Source organism: Protopterus annectens, chromosome 1.part0 (assembly GCF_019279795.1).
Source record: "Protopterus annectens isolate FY-2018-M chromosome 1.part0, PAN1.0, whole genome shotgun sequence".
Taxonomy (NCBI): domain Eukaryota; kingdom Metazoa; phylum Chordata; order Ceratodontiformes; family Protopteridae; genus Protopterus; species Protopterus annectens.
Genome location: NC_056725.1, coordinates 1,923,621,677 through 1,923,635,818, shown reverse-complemented (window position 1 = coordinate 1,923,635,818; position 14,142 = coordinate 1,923,621,677). Strand labels below are relative to the sequence as shown.

At 36.1% G+C, this 14,142-nt stretch overlaps 1 protein-coding gene across 1 annotated transcript in view; it reads right to left on the bottom strand.

Moving 5' to 3' along the window:
* The window catches only part of AGXT2 (alanine--glyoxylate aminotransferase 2), a 1,286,299-nt gene that overhangs the window by 417,094 nt on the left and 855,063 nt on the right, over nt 1-14,142 (bottom strand). Inside the window, exon 6 of the mRNA XM_044070154.1 lies at nt 11,415-11,508. Within this exon, the coding sequence (XP_043926089.1) occupies nt 11,415-11,508 (94 nt within the window). The remainder of the gene's footprint in view (nt 1-11,414; nt 11,509-14,142) is intronic.

The following is a 14,142-nucleotide window of genomic DNA, read 5'->3' as shown; positions in this document are numbered from 1 at the left end:
TAGGTTCCAAGACATCCTTTGCCAAGATTCCTTTTAGTAAGGCTAAGTGGTGGTTGGGCCACACATGGAAATGAGATCTTACCCACCTAGTAACTTCTTGTTATGGAATTTGTGGCAAAAAATGCAATGGGAGATCCACTTGGAGACACACTGTTCTGAGTTGGACAGTCCCTCTTTGCTTTCACCAAATGCTACTAAAAGATGATCAGTCCTCCTGTTGGCCTTTATTTTATTCAGAGATTTGAGTGGCCTGGACTGTTGTGCAGGGTGACTCTGTATAGAAGACAGAGGAAGAGTTAATTACAGATAAGGGCCTGTAATTTATAGACCTTTCTAGTAGAAAGCAGTAACAAGCTTGTATCGTCCAGGCTGCTCGGTTGAAAGCCCTGGTTGTACCAAAATGCCCTCTCCCTGAGTCAGCAGATAAAATTTATTTAGCAAAACAATGGTCTGTTCTTCCATAGCCATCAATAGTAGGTATGAGAATCAGTTTTACTTTGGCCAAAAGAGTGCAATCAGGATCATTTCTAGTATATTCTGGATCACCCCTGGAATGATAGGCAGGGGTTGAAAAGGCATAAAGAAATTTGCCACTCCAGCTAATCGAGAAAGCACCACCCAAGCCTTCTAGTTCAGGAAATGAAGTCAAACTTACTAAGTTCATTGTTCTTGTGGGATGCAAAGAAATGTTTTCCAGGGAACCCCCCATTTTTTTTTACCAAAGAGTGGAGTACCTGCTTGCGTAGTGTTCATTCACTAGGATCAGATGAGATCCTGGTCAGCCAGTGTACCACTAAATGTAATTTCTAGGGATGTAAATTGTTATTAACATTGTGTTTTCCTTTACATATATGTTCTTCAGTGCCATCCTGTATAATTTGAAGAAGGATGTGCCTTCCTGTCTGTTGATATACCATATGACCACGGTGTTGTCTATGACCATTCTAAAGGTGCCTGATACCCAAAGGGTTTCAGTGCTTAAATGGCATAGTGAACTACTAAAATCTCCTTTAAGTTTATGAGGAGCTTGCACTGTATATTGGGACAGGTGCACTGCACTTTTTTACCTGACAATCTGTCCCCACGTCAACTCTGAAGTATCTTATTAAAAAGAATTTATATGTTTCTAGCTGTAATACCCAGAGAGTGCCAAATCTTCCTGTACTTTATAATATAAAAGTTTCAATCTTCTTGTAGTCTGATAAAGGTGATTTATTATGTAGCAAATAAATTAGCAACATACAATGGAGGCAGATACAGCCATATAATTGGAACAGATAAGTAATCCAACAAGATCTGAACAAGTCTTATATTACAGAAACTGTCTCAAATGGCAGTGCTGATGAGCTAAACCAAACTGCAGATGGAGACTGGAAACTGAACACTCAGGCTTCTGTAGCTCTGAAGACTGAAATGAACCTTCTGTAACTCTGAACTCAGAACTATTTTCTGTAGTTTCTGCAACTCACTTCTGAATAAACTTCTGTTTTGAAAGTTTCTCCCTTAATAATAACATCTTGAAAATGTTCTGCCCAGCTTTACACACCTCCTTAATCTTAGTTCCCAATCTTGTACCATCCAAATAGGATATTATTGCAGGTGTCTGTCACTGATCCCTTTGGTTTTGTACCTTCTGTAAGGTCTTTGACACACAACAAAATGTTCCACACATTTTGTTAGCATGTCTTATCCTCATCAGTCCTTTGACACAGCACCAAGTCACTGGGAGAATACTTTATTAAAACAATTTAGTGCCTTCATCTCTAACTAATATAAGACTTCATCAGAATATTAAAGACACCACAACATACCTATGTAAATACTATCACAATCGTAAGTCATCAAAACTTGACCAATCAAAACCATTAACAAATAAATATATAAAGTAATTAATTCAACAATCAAAACATCACAGACCATTTTTTTAAATTACTACAAGACAGTTCTTTTGAAATATAAAATACTTATAATGGATATATATTCATTCAGATCTAGCAGTTGATCAACAGAGCTAACTGCCAATATAATTCATGATTCAGTAGGTAATTATCCCAATCACTACCTAGCTCCTTTCTGTCATTTTTTCCAATGACAAAAAATGTAAATTTATTAAAATGAAATGTAGAAAGCAGTAACAAGCTTGTATCGTCCAGGCTGCTAGGTTGTGGGTTGAAAGCCCTGGTTGTACCAAAATGCCCTCTCCCTGAGTCAGCAGGTAAAATTTATTGAGCAAAACAATGGTCTGTTCTTCCATAGCCATCAATAGTAGGTATGAGAATCAGTTTTACTTTGGCCAAAAGAGTGCAATCAGGATAATTTTTAGTATATTCTGGATCACTTCTGGAATGACAGGCAGGGGCTGAAAAGGCGTAAAGAAATTTACCTCTCCAGCTAATCAAGAAAGCACCACCCAAGCCAGAAGGTCAGGAAATGAAGTCAAACTTACTAAGTTCATTGTTCTTGTGGGATGCAAAGAAATGTTTTCCAGGGACCCCCCCCCCCCATTTTTTTTACCAAAGAGTGGAGTACCTGCTTGTGTAGTGTTCATTTACTGGGATCAGATTAGATCCTGGTCATCCAGTGTACCCCTAAATGTCATTTCTAGGGATGTAAATTGTTATTAACATTGTGTTTTCCTTTACATATATGTTCCTCAGTGCCATCTTGTATAATTTGAAGAAGGATTTGCCTTCTTGCATGTTGATATACCATATGACCATATGACCATGGTGTTGTCTATGACCATTCTAAAGGTGTCTGATACCCAAAGGGTTTCAGTGCTTAAATTGCATAGTGAACTACTAAAATCTCCTTTAAGTTTATGAGGAGCTTGCACTGTATATTGGGCCAGGTGCACTGTGCTTTTTTACCTTGACAGTTTGTCTCCACGCCAACTCTGAAGCATCTTATTAAAAAGAATGTATATGTTTCTAGCTGTAATACCCAGAGAGTGCCAAATCTTCCTGTACTTTATAATATAAAAGTTTCAATCTTCTTGTAGTCTGATAAAGGTGATTCATTATGTAGTAAATAAATTAGCAACATACAGTGGAGGCAGATACAGCCATGTAACTGGAACAGATAAGTAATCCAACAAGATCTGAACAAGTCTTATATTACAGAAACTGTCTCAAATGGCAGTGCTGATGAGCTAAACCAAACTGTAGATGGAGACTGGAAACTGAACACTCAGGCTTCTGTAGCTCTGAAGACTGAAATGAACCTTCTGTAACTCTGAACTCAGAACTATTTTCTGTAGTTTCTGCAACTCACTTCTGAATAAACTTCTGTTTTGAAAGTTTCTCCCTTAATAATAACATCTTGAAAATGTTCTGCCCAGCTTTACACACCTCCTATATCTTAGTTCCCAATCTTGTACCATCCAAATAGGATATTATTGCAGGTGTCTGTCACTGATCCCTTTGGTTTTGTACCTTCTGTAAGGTCTTTGACACACAACAAAATGTTCCACACATTTTGTTAGCATGTCTTATCCTCATCAGTCCTTTGACACAGCACCAAGTCACTGGGAGAATACTTTATTAAAACAATTTAGTGCCTTCATCTCTAACTAATACAAGACTTCATCAGAATATTAAAGACACCACAACATACCTATGTAAATACTATCACAATCGTAAGTCATCAAAACTTGACCAATCAAAACCATTAACAAATAAATATATAAAGTAATTAATTCAACAATCAAAACATCACAGACCATTTTTTTAAATTACTACAAGACAGTTCTTTTGAAATATAAAATACTTATAATGGATATATATTCATTCAGATCTAGCAGTTGATCAACAGAGCCAACTGCCAATATAATTCATGATTCAGTAGGTAATTATCCCAATCACTACCTAGCTCCTTTCTGTCATTTTTTCCAATGACAAAAAATGTAAATTTATTAAAATTAAATGCAAGAAACTAATTTCTTGTATTTATTATTTTACATTTTTTGTTAAAGGTTTTAATTTGACAAGTTTTGATGACGTGATTATGACATTATTTAAATAGGTATGGTGTCTAATATTCAGATGAAACCTTGTGTTAGTTTGAGACAAAAACAGTAAATTATTTTAATGAAGTGTTCACCATGCAACTTGGTACTGTATATTTTTGATTATTTGGTTTTGTGGTTAACTTAACATATAAACGTTCTTCCAACAACAACCAAACAAAGAACAAAGAAGAAAAATGCTTGGTTGGCACAGGATTTTTCCAGATAACCAGTGTCAGGCAACCAATATGTTCATAAAACTTTAATTAAACTTAAAAAACGTGTGCAACCACATAAAAATACTTCTAATATACTGCTATCATACCGTGCTATGGATTAAGTGCTTTCATCCACTCAAAGTGTGGACTTCATCAGAATACGTAGTACATCCAATTACTGATTTAAATACAATTCTTCTTTGGCGCCAATGGTCTAATCAGCTAACTCATCCCACACTTAAAGCTGTACACTTCCTATATACTATGTACTAAACAGCTGTAGAATAAATATAATGTTGTACAATAAAAACGTTCTGCAAATACAATTTCATATAAGATAAATTCATACGCATTATATGCATAATGTGATGCTATCCGAAACTGTAATAAACACAATAAAAATATTACTTAGATAAAAATTATTTATTTATTTTTATTTATTTACATTTGTTGACCGGGAATGTCCGACTGGACACAAATCCATTTTCATCGGAGGCCCGGGGAGAAAAGCTCCACAAATTAAAATATTACAGACATAGTTACAGATGAAGAATCCTACAATTTAAAATATAACAAACATAGTTACAGATGAAGAACGTAGTACATTCAGTAGATAACTAGAATCTGTTCCATCCACAAAGTCATAGCAGATATTAACAATTGTTACAATAAGATGTTACTGCCATATAATAAGTAAAAAGACATGGAAGTATCAGAGCTTGCGTAATCAAAGGTAGTTTGTGGGGTGGAAGAGAGGTAGAGGGAGTGGGAGAAGTTAGAGGAGAGAGTTACAAGGGCATAGCCAGCATGTTTTTAGGTGCGCTTTAAGTAAAGCTTTGAAGTGGGTGCATGATGGTATAGAGATTATTGTGGGGGGCAGGGTGTTCTATAATTTGGCTATAGTGCTGGAGAATAGTGCTTCTCCAGCAGTATTATTGGCTCTAGTAACCTGTAATTGATTTTTGTAGCTGGATCGTAGTGGTCTGGTGGTGAGATAGGGTTGGAGTAGATACTGGAGGGATGGGACCTTTAGAGGATGGTTTACCAGTTTGTGGGTGAGTGCGAGTTGATACCATTGAAGGAGGTGAGGGAGTTCTAGCCAGCCTAGTTCAGTAAGTGAGAGACAGTGGTGACTGCGGTAGGATGCCCCAGTGGTGAATTTGGCTATTTTCTTGTAGCAGGTTTCAAGTTTATTTAGATAGCCTTGCCGTAGGTTGGTATATATTGGAGAGGCATAAAGTAGGGTGGAGATAACGTGCAAATTTGCAACTTAAATCCTAGCTGCATTGGTGAGGATTTGCTTATTTCTGTAGAAGGCTCCTAGTTTTTTGTGGACTCTTTTTATGGTCATGGATATGTGAATGTCAAATTTGAGATTGTTGTCTATTTCAACTCCTAGCAATTTGGTGTGATCTATTGGGTGGATAGTGGTGTTGTCTTTTGCTGTGATGTTAAAGTGAGAGTTGTTTTGAGTATGTTTGGTGGGTTCGAAGATGAGGAGTTTAGTTTTGTTCGGGTTGAGTATTAACTGGGCATCAGATAGCCAAGTTTCAACAGAGGAAAAAGCATCCTGTGTGACCTTTTGCAGTTCAGGTATGGACTGGGCTGAGCAGATGATGGTTGAGTCATCTGCATATTGTATGAGTGTGCCATGTTTGGTGGCAGAGGCTAGATTATTGGTGAAAATAGAGAAGACTAGGGGTCCAAGGATGGATTCTTGAGGAACACCAACAGAGAGGTAGTTGGGGAGATATGTCATTTTGCCATACAACAGATTGGTGGCGGTCAGACAGGTAACTCTGTAACCAGTTGGTGACTGATTGAGAGAAAGATAGGTTATTGAGTACAGAGATGAGTTTTTTGTGTGGGACCATGTCAAATGCTTTAGATAGGTCTAGGAAAGTAGCAGAGGAGAGATGGCCATTGTTTTTATGGTGAAGGATAGTGTTAGTAAAAGAGAGTAAGACAGTGGTGGTGCTATGGTTTGGTCGGAAACCATGTTGAGTATTAGAAAGGAAATTTCCATTATTTACCAAAAACAGAATCTATGACCATCTGTATAATATTAAGAAAAAGGATAGAAGTAACGCTTTACACAGACATATTGAGAGATGGGGGAGTAGTCATAATTTTAAATTTGGTGTACTTGAACAAGTTAGGACAAACCCAAGAGGAGGTAACATCAAGGTTATACTGGGAGATAAGGAAGTAAAGTGGCAATTGTTACTTGATGCAACTAGCCCACCTGGCTTAAATGATAATATCCCTATAAAGCCTATTTTATTAGCAAGGGTATGAAATGGTTGCTCAAAATGAAATACATGTTGGTGATCTAGTATTAGTTATTATATTTTATTACATTTTCATTGCATTTTTTATCTAAGTAGTATTTTTATTGTGTTTATTGCAGTTTTGGTTAGCATCACATTATGCATATAATGCCTATGAATTTATCCTATATGAGGTTGTATTTACAGAACGTTTTTATTGTACAGCATTATATTTATTCTACAGCTGTTTAGTACATAGTATATAGGAATTATACAGCTTTAAGTGTGGGATGAGTTAGTTGATTAGCCCATTGGTGCCAAAGAAGAATGGTATTTAAATCAGTAATTGGATGTGCTACGTATTCTGATGAAGTCCACACTTTGAGTGGATGAAAGCGCTTAATCCGTAGCACATTATGATAGTAGTATATTAGAAGTATTTTTATGTGTCTGCACACGTTTTTTAAGTTTAATTAAAGTTTTATGAACATATCAGTCACCTGACACTGGTTATTTGGAAGAATCTTGTACCAACTAAGCGTGTTTCTTCTTTTTTCTTTGTTTGGTTGGTTTTGTAGTTACTCAGTTGGGCACTATATTTTTTTCCATTTACCAGTGCTTTGACCTGAGGTCATATACTGAACCATTTCTTTTTATTAAAACTGCATGTGCAAAGTGAAATATAAAATGATGATATAGGCCTGCTTTAATATGGCTGCATTTGTAGGCCTATGCAAAAAGAATACTGTATTTATGCAGGATTTATTCTGACAAAATTATATTTATGTGAGACGTGATCTTAAACATCTGTAGTTGGGATTTATGGGATGCTGGGGTAAAAGGGCATGTCCTTGCTGTCATTGGTAGAAGTGATATACCAGTTCAGTTCCCATCTCCAGAAAGCAAGACTGGGAGGGGGACGATCTAATTATTCTGAGTACTGGTGCCTTATCTCCTGAGACCAATGGATTTTTCTCAAATGTATATGAGCTAGTAGGACCCATAAGGATGGTGGTGGTCATGTGTTCTAGAATACTGAGGACCTGTATGGCTTCTACTGAAATTTCTTTGCCAGCTGTCTAAAGAAGACTTTGCATGTACAGTATATGCCTTCTCTGGGTGGAGGTATACTCAAAAAATTGGTATCCAGTAGATTCCCCAGAGAGGGAGTTAAGTTTGACTTTTACAAGTTCAGCATGAAGCCTAATTTCTGCAGCCAGTGCTGTGCAAAGGATATGGCTTTTTTGGCCTCATCTTGAGAAAGGGTTTGCAGGAGGAAATTATCTGAGTATGGCTAAATACTGTATATATGCCCTTTATTTTGAAATTGGTAATTACTGAATTAGATATTGGATGAAAACTCTTGGACCACTAGACAAGCCAAAGGGCAAGTAGATAAACTGTTAGTGGCCACCCCCATCCATGAATCTTGAGACACATCTGTCCACGTTGTGAATGAAGATATACAAGTATGTATCTTTTAAATGCATAGTTATCACATAAGCTTTAAGAATTAGAAATGAGGGAAGGGCTTGAAGGGTTAGCATTTTGAATTTGTTTAGTCTGGCTAAGTCCAGGTTGTTCTGCATGGGACATCTTTCCTCGAAACCAAGAAGAGCAGTATAAAAGTTTTTTCCTTCCTGCCCCCTGGGGACCACTTTTATGGTGCCCTATTCTAACATAATTTGCAGGATGGGTAGAATAAGGTGTTTTTGGTCTGCTGGGATCCTTGGTATTCCTTTGCAAAGTGGTTTGGACTTGAACTCCAGGCGATACTCTACAATAATTCATAGCACCCATTTGTCTGTTGTGATTGTATTCCATTCCTCAAAGGATGCAGCTGATCTTCCTTCCTAGGTATGATAATGGATCTTGGGACTGGATGGGGAAGGCAGGGGAAGTAGGGTGGGGTCGTCTGAGTTACTATATGGTGAGACCAACGCGTTTTTGGCCTCCTTGCTTGCACTTATCATCTTTTGCCACTTTATTCTTATAGAAGGGCCTCTATGCCCTTGGGCTTTTTGCCTTTTCCTTTATTTCTTTAAAAGGTACCATATTTGCTAGGGTAATTCCTAATATATTTAGGCAGGAATGGATAGAATGTGGCTGACTATGTCCATCATCTTTCTCTTTGCTTCTTTTCCAGATTTTTGAAAACTGCATCTACTTGTGGGTGGATCTGTGGACCAAACAGCATTTCTTTGTTCTAGGGGGGATTCAATAACTTGGATGCCCTGAGTAAGAGGTTGTGTGCTGACCTATGCATGCCTTCTTAAGACTGATGCATTGGCAGCTGCCTTAGATGCTGAGCCAGCAGCATCACAAGCACATTTAGTGCCACTCTTACCTAACTGAACGTCTGTCTGAATGAGCTGCACCAAGTAAGTTTTAGGGTTCCCCCGCTATCTGTTGTAGAATGCACAGTCTGTTTAAGATGTTTTCCTGGAAATACAAAATATGAGCTTGACAATTTAGTTCTCTAAATGTCAGGGTGGCAGAAATATAATTAGTAGAAGTCAGCTTACCATGTGTATCTAGGAGCCTATTTTCTTTATTGTTAAATAACATATTTCTTCCAGGAGGAAGCTTGGTACAATTTGTAGCTTCCAGAAAGAGTGTCAGGATCTGCTACTAGGCTTTTATATAATAACAAATATGGCCCTTAAACTATATAAAATCTGTTTAGACTTCTGGATACTGATAATATGGTTATTAAGAAGTGGCCTCAAAGCTTCTTGCATAGGGGACACTGCTACAGATATGTGAGATGGGTCATAACACAATTATTCTAAATCCCACTTCTAGGCAGTAAAAAGTTCAGCAGCCATCCCCAATGTAAGGGTCATCAGGTGAGGAGTCTGTGGATAATAAATCTTCTCTGTTACTATTGTAACCTGGGGGGTACATTTTTTATCTACTATCCAGATTGCCCTGTTACACCTGGATGAAACTGGAGTCCAGTCTATCTTTTACCAGAATGGGTGGAGATGTTCACCTGATACAGAAGGTCTGTTGTGATCTGAATGCCAGCCTTACAGAAGGTTAAGAAACTCTAGACTAGTGATAAACAGTCTTGGTAGTGGGTACAAGAAACAAACATATTCTTTGCATGTGGCCTCCTTTTCTCTATCCTCAGATGTTTGTCTGACACCTACTTTGGCTCAAGTCTGGGTATCCTTTGGTTCTAACACACAATCATCATCGAAGATAAGTAAAGGTAATCCTTTGTCCCTCAACTGATCAAATTTTCTGGCTTTTAGGAGATTAGATCAAGGCTATGAAATGTTAACAATATACTTCCTGTGGTACAAGGTTTGATTTCCTTAGCTTCCATTTATGTGACCTTGAGCAAGGCACTTAAGCAGCCAATGCTTTGGGGAAATTGGGAATTCAGGCTAGGCTCCTTAATGGTCTCCTAGACTGCATGCATTGTAACTATCTATGAAACCTATAAAAGGTGTTTCTTCAAATGCATTGAGGGGCAGTCACCATCCAAGGGTTCATCTTTACATTTGGTTTGGACTGACGTGCCACAGTCACCTGACATGATGGTCTCCTTAGGGGTGTCATCAGGGGTAGGCGACTCTACAGACACTGGGCTCATGGGAGTATGAGTGTAACTTTGTTACTGTTGTCCATAGACTGAAAAGGCTTTGAGATATCCTCTGATATCTCAGGCTTGGAAAGTGTCCCAAGGAGATGTCCAGATGACACAATCAGCTACCACTGAGGATCTACAAATGTTCTTTTCTATCTGATTGCTATTTAAGTCAGCTAGGACAACATCTCTTTTTGCTTTTATAAATCCATTCTGATGTCACAAGCAGTAATATCATGGATGAAGCCCATACAATATATACACTTTTTGTGTCTGAATTTGAAGTTAATATTTCTCTAGCAAGCACATTTGCACAGCTTTGGTAGCCTTCCCAAACTCCTGCTTCTGAATGTTGGGAAATTGCAACAGATGAATCAAATATGTTCAAAGCCAAAAGTCCTACAAGTGAAAACAAAATACAATATTAAATGACCCTAAGTAACAATATATAATAAACTAAATCCCCTAGTTTGTACTTATCAGCAGTCTTCCACTCATGTCCTGTCCTGATAGATTGTAACAAACATTTATCAATGTGCTGTTTGACCAACAGAAAATTAAGATGAAACAATAGATTCAAGCATGTCTTTATGGGCAAGATCCTAAATTGCTAAATATGGTGTGACATTAAAGGATGCATCAAATGCTTCACCTTCTTTTCTTTCTTTATGTGAGGAGTTAAAATGAAGTGTTGGAAAGTTCAAAACACATACCAACCAAACGTTTCAGTATCTGCCTATGTTTACTTGGCTTCACCACTAACCTTAGGTTCCTTGGTGCTCTCACATCTTCTCACTTTTGTTTTTATGAGCCCCTGAACATACCCCTGTGTCCAGTGACAGAGATTAATGTATTTCATTTATTTACAAGTGCTCAAACCTTCTACACACTTGCATGCACACTTCTATCTCCTTTGTCATGTTGACAGCTCCCTTCTTTGGAATGAACCTTCATTTTCCCCCAAGGTAATTGACTGTTTAATCTTCTCCCCAACAATCCCTCTAGCAGTTAACAAATGAACCCATGTCACTGGCATCAAAGATCTACATGAAATGATCAGCTCACTAAAATGCAGTTACAGGTGTTTTTAAAACTTTAAGCCACAAAAAAGTGACTGAATCTGACACAACTAACTTGAGTGAAGCATTCTAAGTTGTACTATAGTTGCAAATATAAGTTCAAAGATTATTCATTAACTTCTTGCATGTGGGTGTTACTTCTGTAGCTAAATGTATGTATCATACTATATACAAAACAGACTGTCAGTATGCTGTTATGACCACCTGCTTGAAGACATATAGAATTGATCAAAAAAGACTTACTGGGTGACATCCAAAACCATTGGCCACAGTATATTTCCAAGATGAATTTGAAGTAAGGCCCATTGTGTAAGGACTGGCTCCATGGTAGGCACCCCTAGAAAAAATAGTGAAAATTCTTTATGTTCATAAACAACTACATATATGCTTCATCAATATGAAATAGACCTTATGAAGACCGATACAGCTGTCACGACTGATGAAGTTATCTTTTAAAAATGCCAGACAATTTCCTTTTTCTATAGTAGGAAGGATACAATGGAAAAATGCTTACCACTTAAAAACAAGTGACTCAGAGAACAAGATTTTATACATATACATATATATATATATATATATATATATATATATATACAGACACACACACATATATATATATATATATATATATATATATATATATATATATATATATATATATATATATACACACACACATATATGATTCTCAGTGCTTTGGGGAAAGCAAGTTTCTAAAATAAAATTTTCTTAGGGTGTTTTATTGTGTTTTCACTTAAAATGAAGAACTATGCAGTCAAAGAAATATGTGATTCCTTCATTACATTATATCTAATGAGCACCAAAAACTGTTCCAGAAAGCTGCTTGTCAACTGCAGCTTGCATACTCCAAAAGAGACTTTTAAAAGACTGGCAAACAAGTGCGATGTTAACACTTTATTTGGAGGACTATAGCAAATGCAATCTGTCCATTCTTGTGCCACACTTTTTTGCTCATCCACCAAATAACGATGGTGTTTATTTTATATTTTATTTTTCAGTTGTTAACTAGATTGGCCCCACTAAGCATAAGCACTCCTTTTAGACTGGCAGCTAAGGATCACTGTCTACAAATGACTTGCTCAGTTACACAATATGCACATGGAGTCTGACAGACCTGAACCTAGGACTTGAGGATGAAGTTGTTTCTGATCTTCTGTGCTATACTGAAAGACATATCATTCATACTATAAATGTTACAGTTGCCATTTAGGGTGATACTAAGACAGCACAGTTCCTTGTAAATGCAGATTCCATGTTATGATCTTTGACATTACTTCATATATTTCTGAGGTCTGTCTCACCCCATTAACATTTCTCTACAATATAGTTATATAAGCAAAATACTTGGTATGCTCCCAGAAATAACCCCAGTTTATTACAGAAACAATGCCTAGCAGATGCAAGATTTACAGTTGAATTTACTACTGACTGATACTGAGTGTGAAATCTGTGGAGTCAAACATACAGACCAAGAGGTTCCACCCTTAATGGTATTACAGCAATCACAAAATAACTTTTAACTTAAAAATATGTTTTTTTTCTTTTCTTTTTTCTGAGTTGTGTGAGTATTGGGCATGTATGAATGAATACATAGCAAAACGTCTGACAAAACTTGTATACAAGTATCTTACTAATCAGAAAAGGATATATTTTTAAAGAACATTTTTATTAATTTAACATATTAACAATATACACATGGAAAGGAAGCAAATTCACGATCATATAATGTTTTACAATGTTAGGAATACATTGAATCATCAAAATAATCTTCTATAATCAACACATTAAGAGTCTTGGTATTTCAGTAGCAACATTCCAAGGCTATCCCAACCATTAAAAGTGTCAGTATGATTTATAGATCTTATTCTGATCACTTCTTTTTTCAGTTTTACACAGTACTGCTGTTAAATTAAAAAATTATTTTAATGTAGGAACTGAATTCAATTTCCAACTTTTGTATATACTTTTCTAGCTACTGACAAGAGACTCCAAGACAATGTTTGTTGTTTGGCATTTACAGATAAAGAAAGTGGAACATTCCTTAGTATTATTGATCTAGTTAATGAATAATTATCACACCATAACCCCTTAAAAACATACCTATGTTTTCCTAATATACATTACATTTTTCACAGTCCATAAATATGTGTGTTCAATCTGCTTTTACATCTTTACTACATCTCCAATAGAATGAAGAAGTTATTTTCTCAAACCTAGCGCCTTTATAGGGAGTAAAAAAACAGTCTATGTATATATTTCTACATAAAAACTTTCCAGTATAAACTTGAAGAAGTTTGACTAACTGATTTAATTAACAAAGTTTTATTCTTATCATCTATTGAGACACTCAGTCCACTACTATCTATTGAGTCACTTAATCCACTACTATCTAAACAGTTCCAGAGTTTTCCATCAAAATTATTATTATTATTATTTATAATTAACTTATATAACTTGGACAAGCTTCCTTTGTAGGTCTATTTACCTTCAATGATAGTATTCATATACTCATATAGTGGGGGGATAGTGTTCTGTTCATCTTCACTCATATTTTCTACAAATTAATTTAGTTTCTTATTGATGGGTAATATTAACTGGTTAACAGAGATTCATCCAACTTAAAATCTTTTATTAAATATTTTGGTGACTTATCTTTTTCTTTTTCAAAGCAATCAAACCATAATATTAATCCATTCCTTTTTAGTTAATTCATTTTAACATTATTCAGAGTTTCCTTAAATCTACAGGCGTGTGGAATGGGAAAGCACAAAAAATTTCCATTTTGATATTAATGGAGTTTTAAAAGGATATTTCTTAACTGTTTTAAGAATTGGCATATATGCAGACTCTAAAGATTGAAATTAATTTCCCTCTAAGGTAAATTTTATTAAGATGAAAGGATTGTTACATATTTCTAATTTATCACATTTGATAAACTTATAAGAATTTA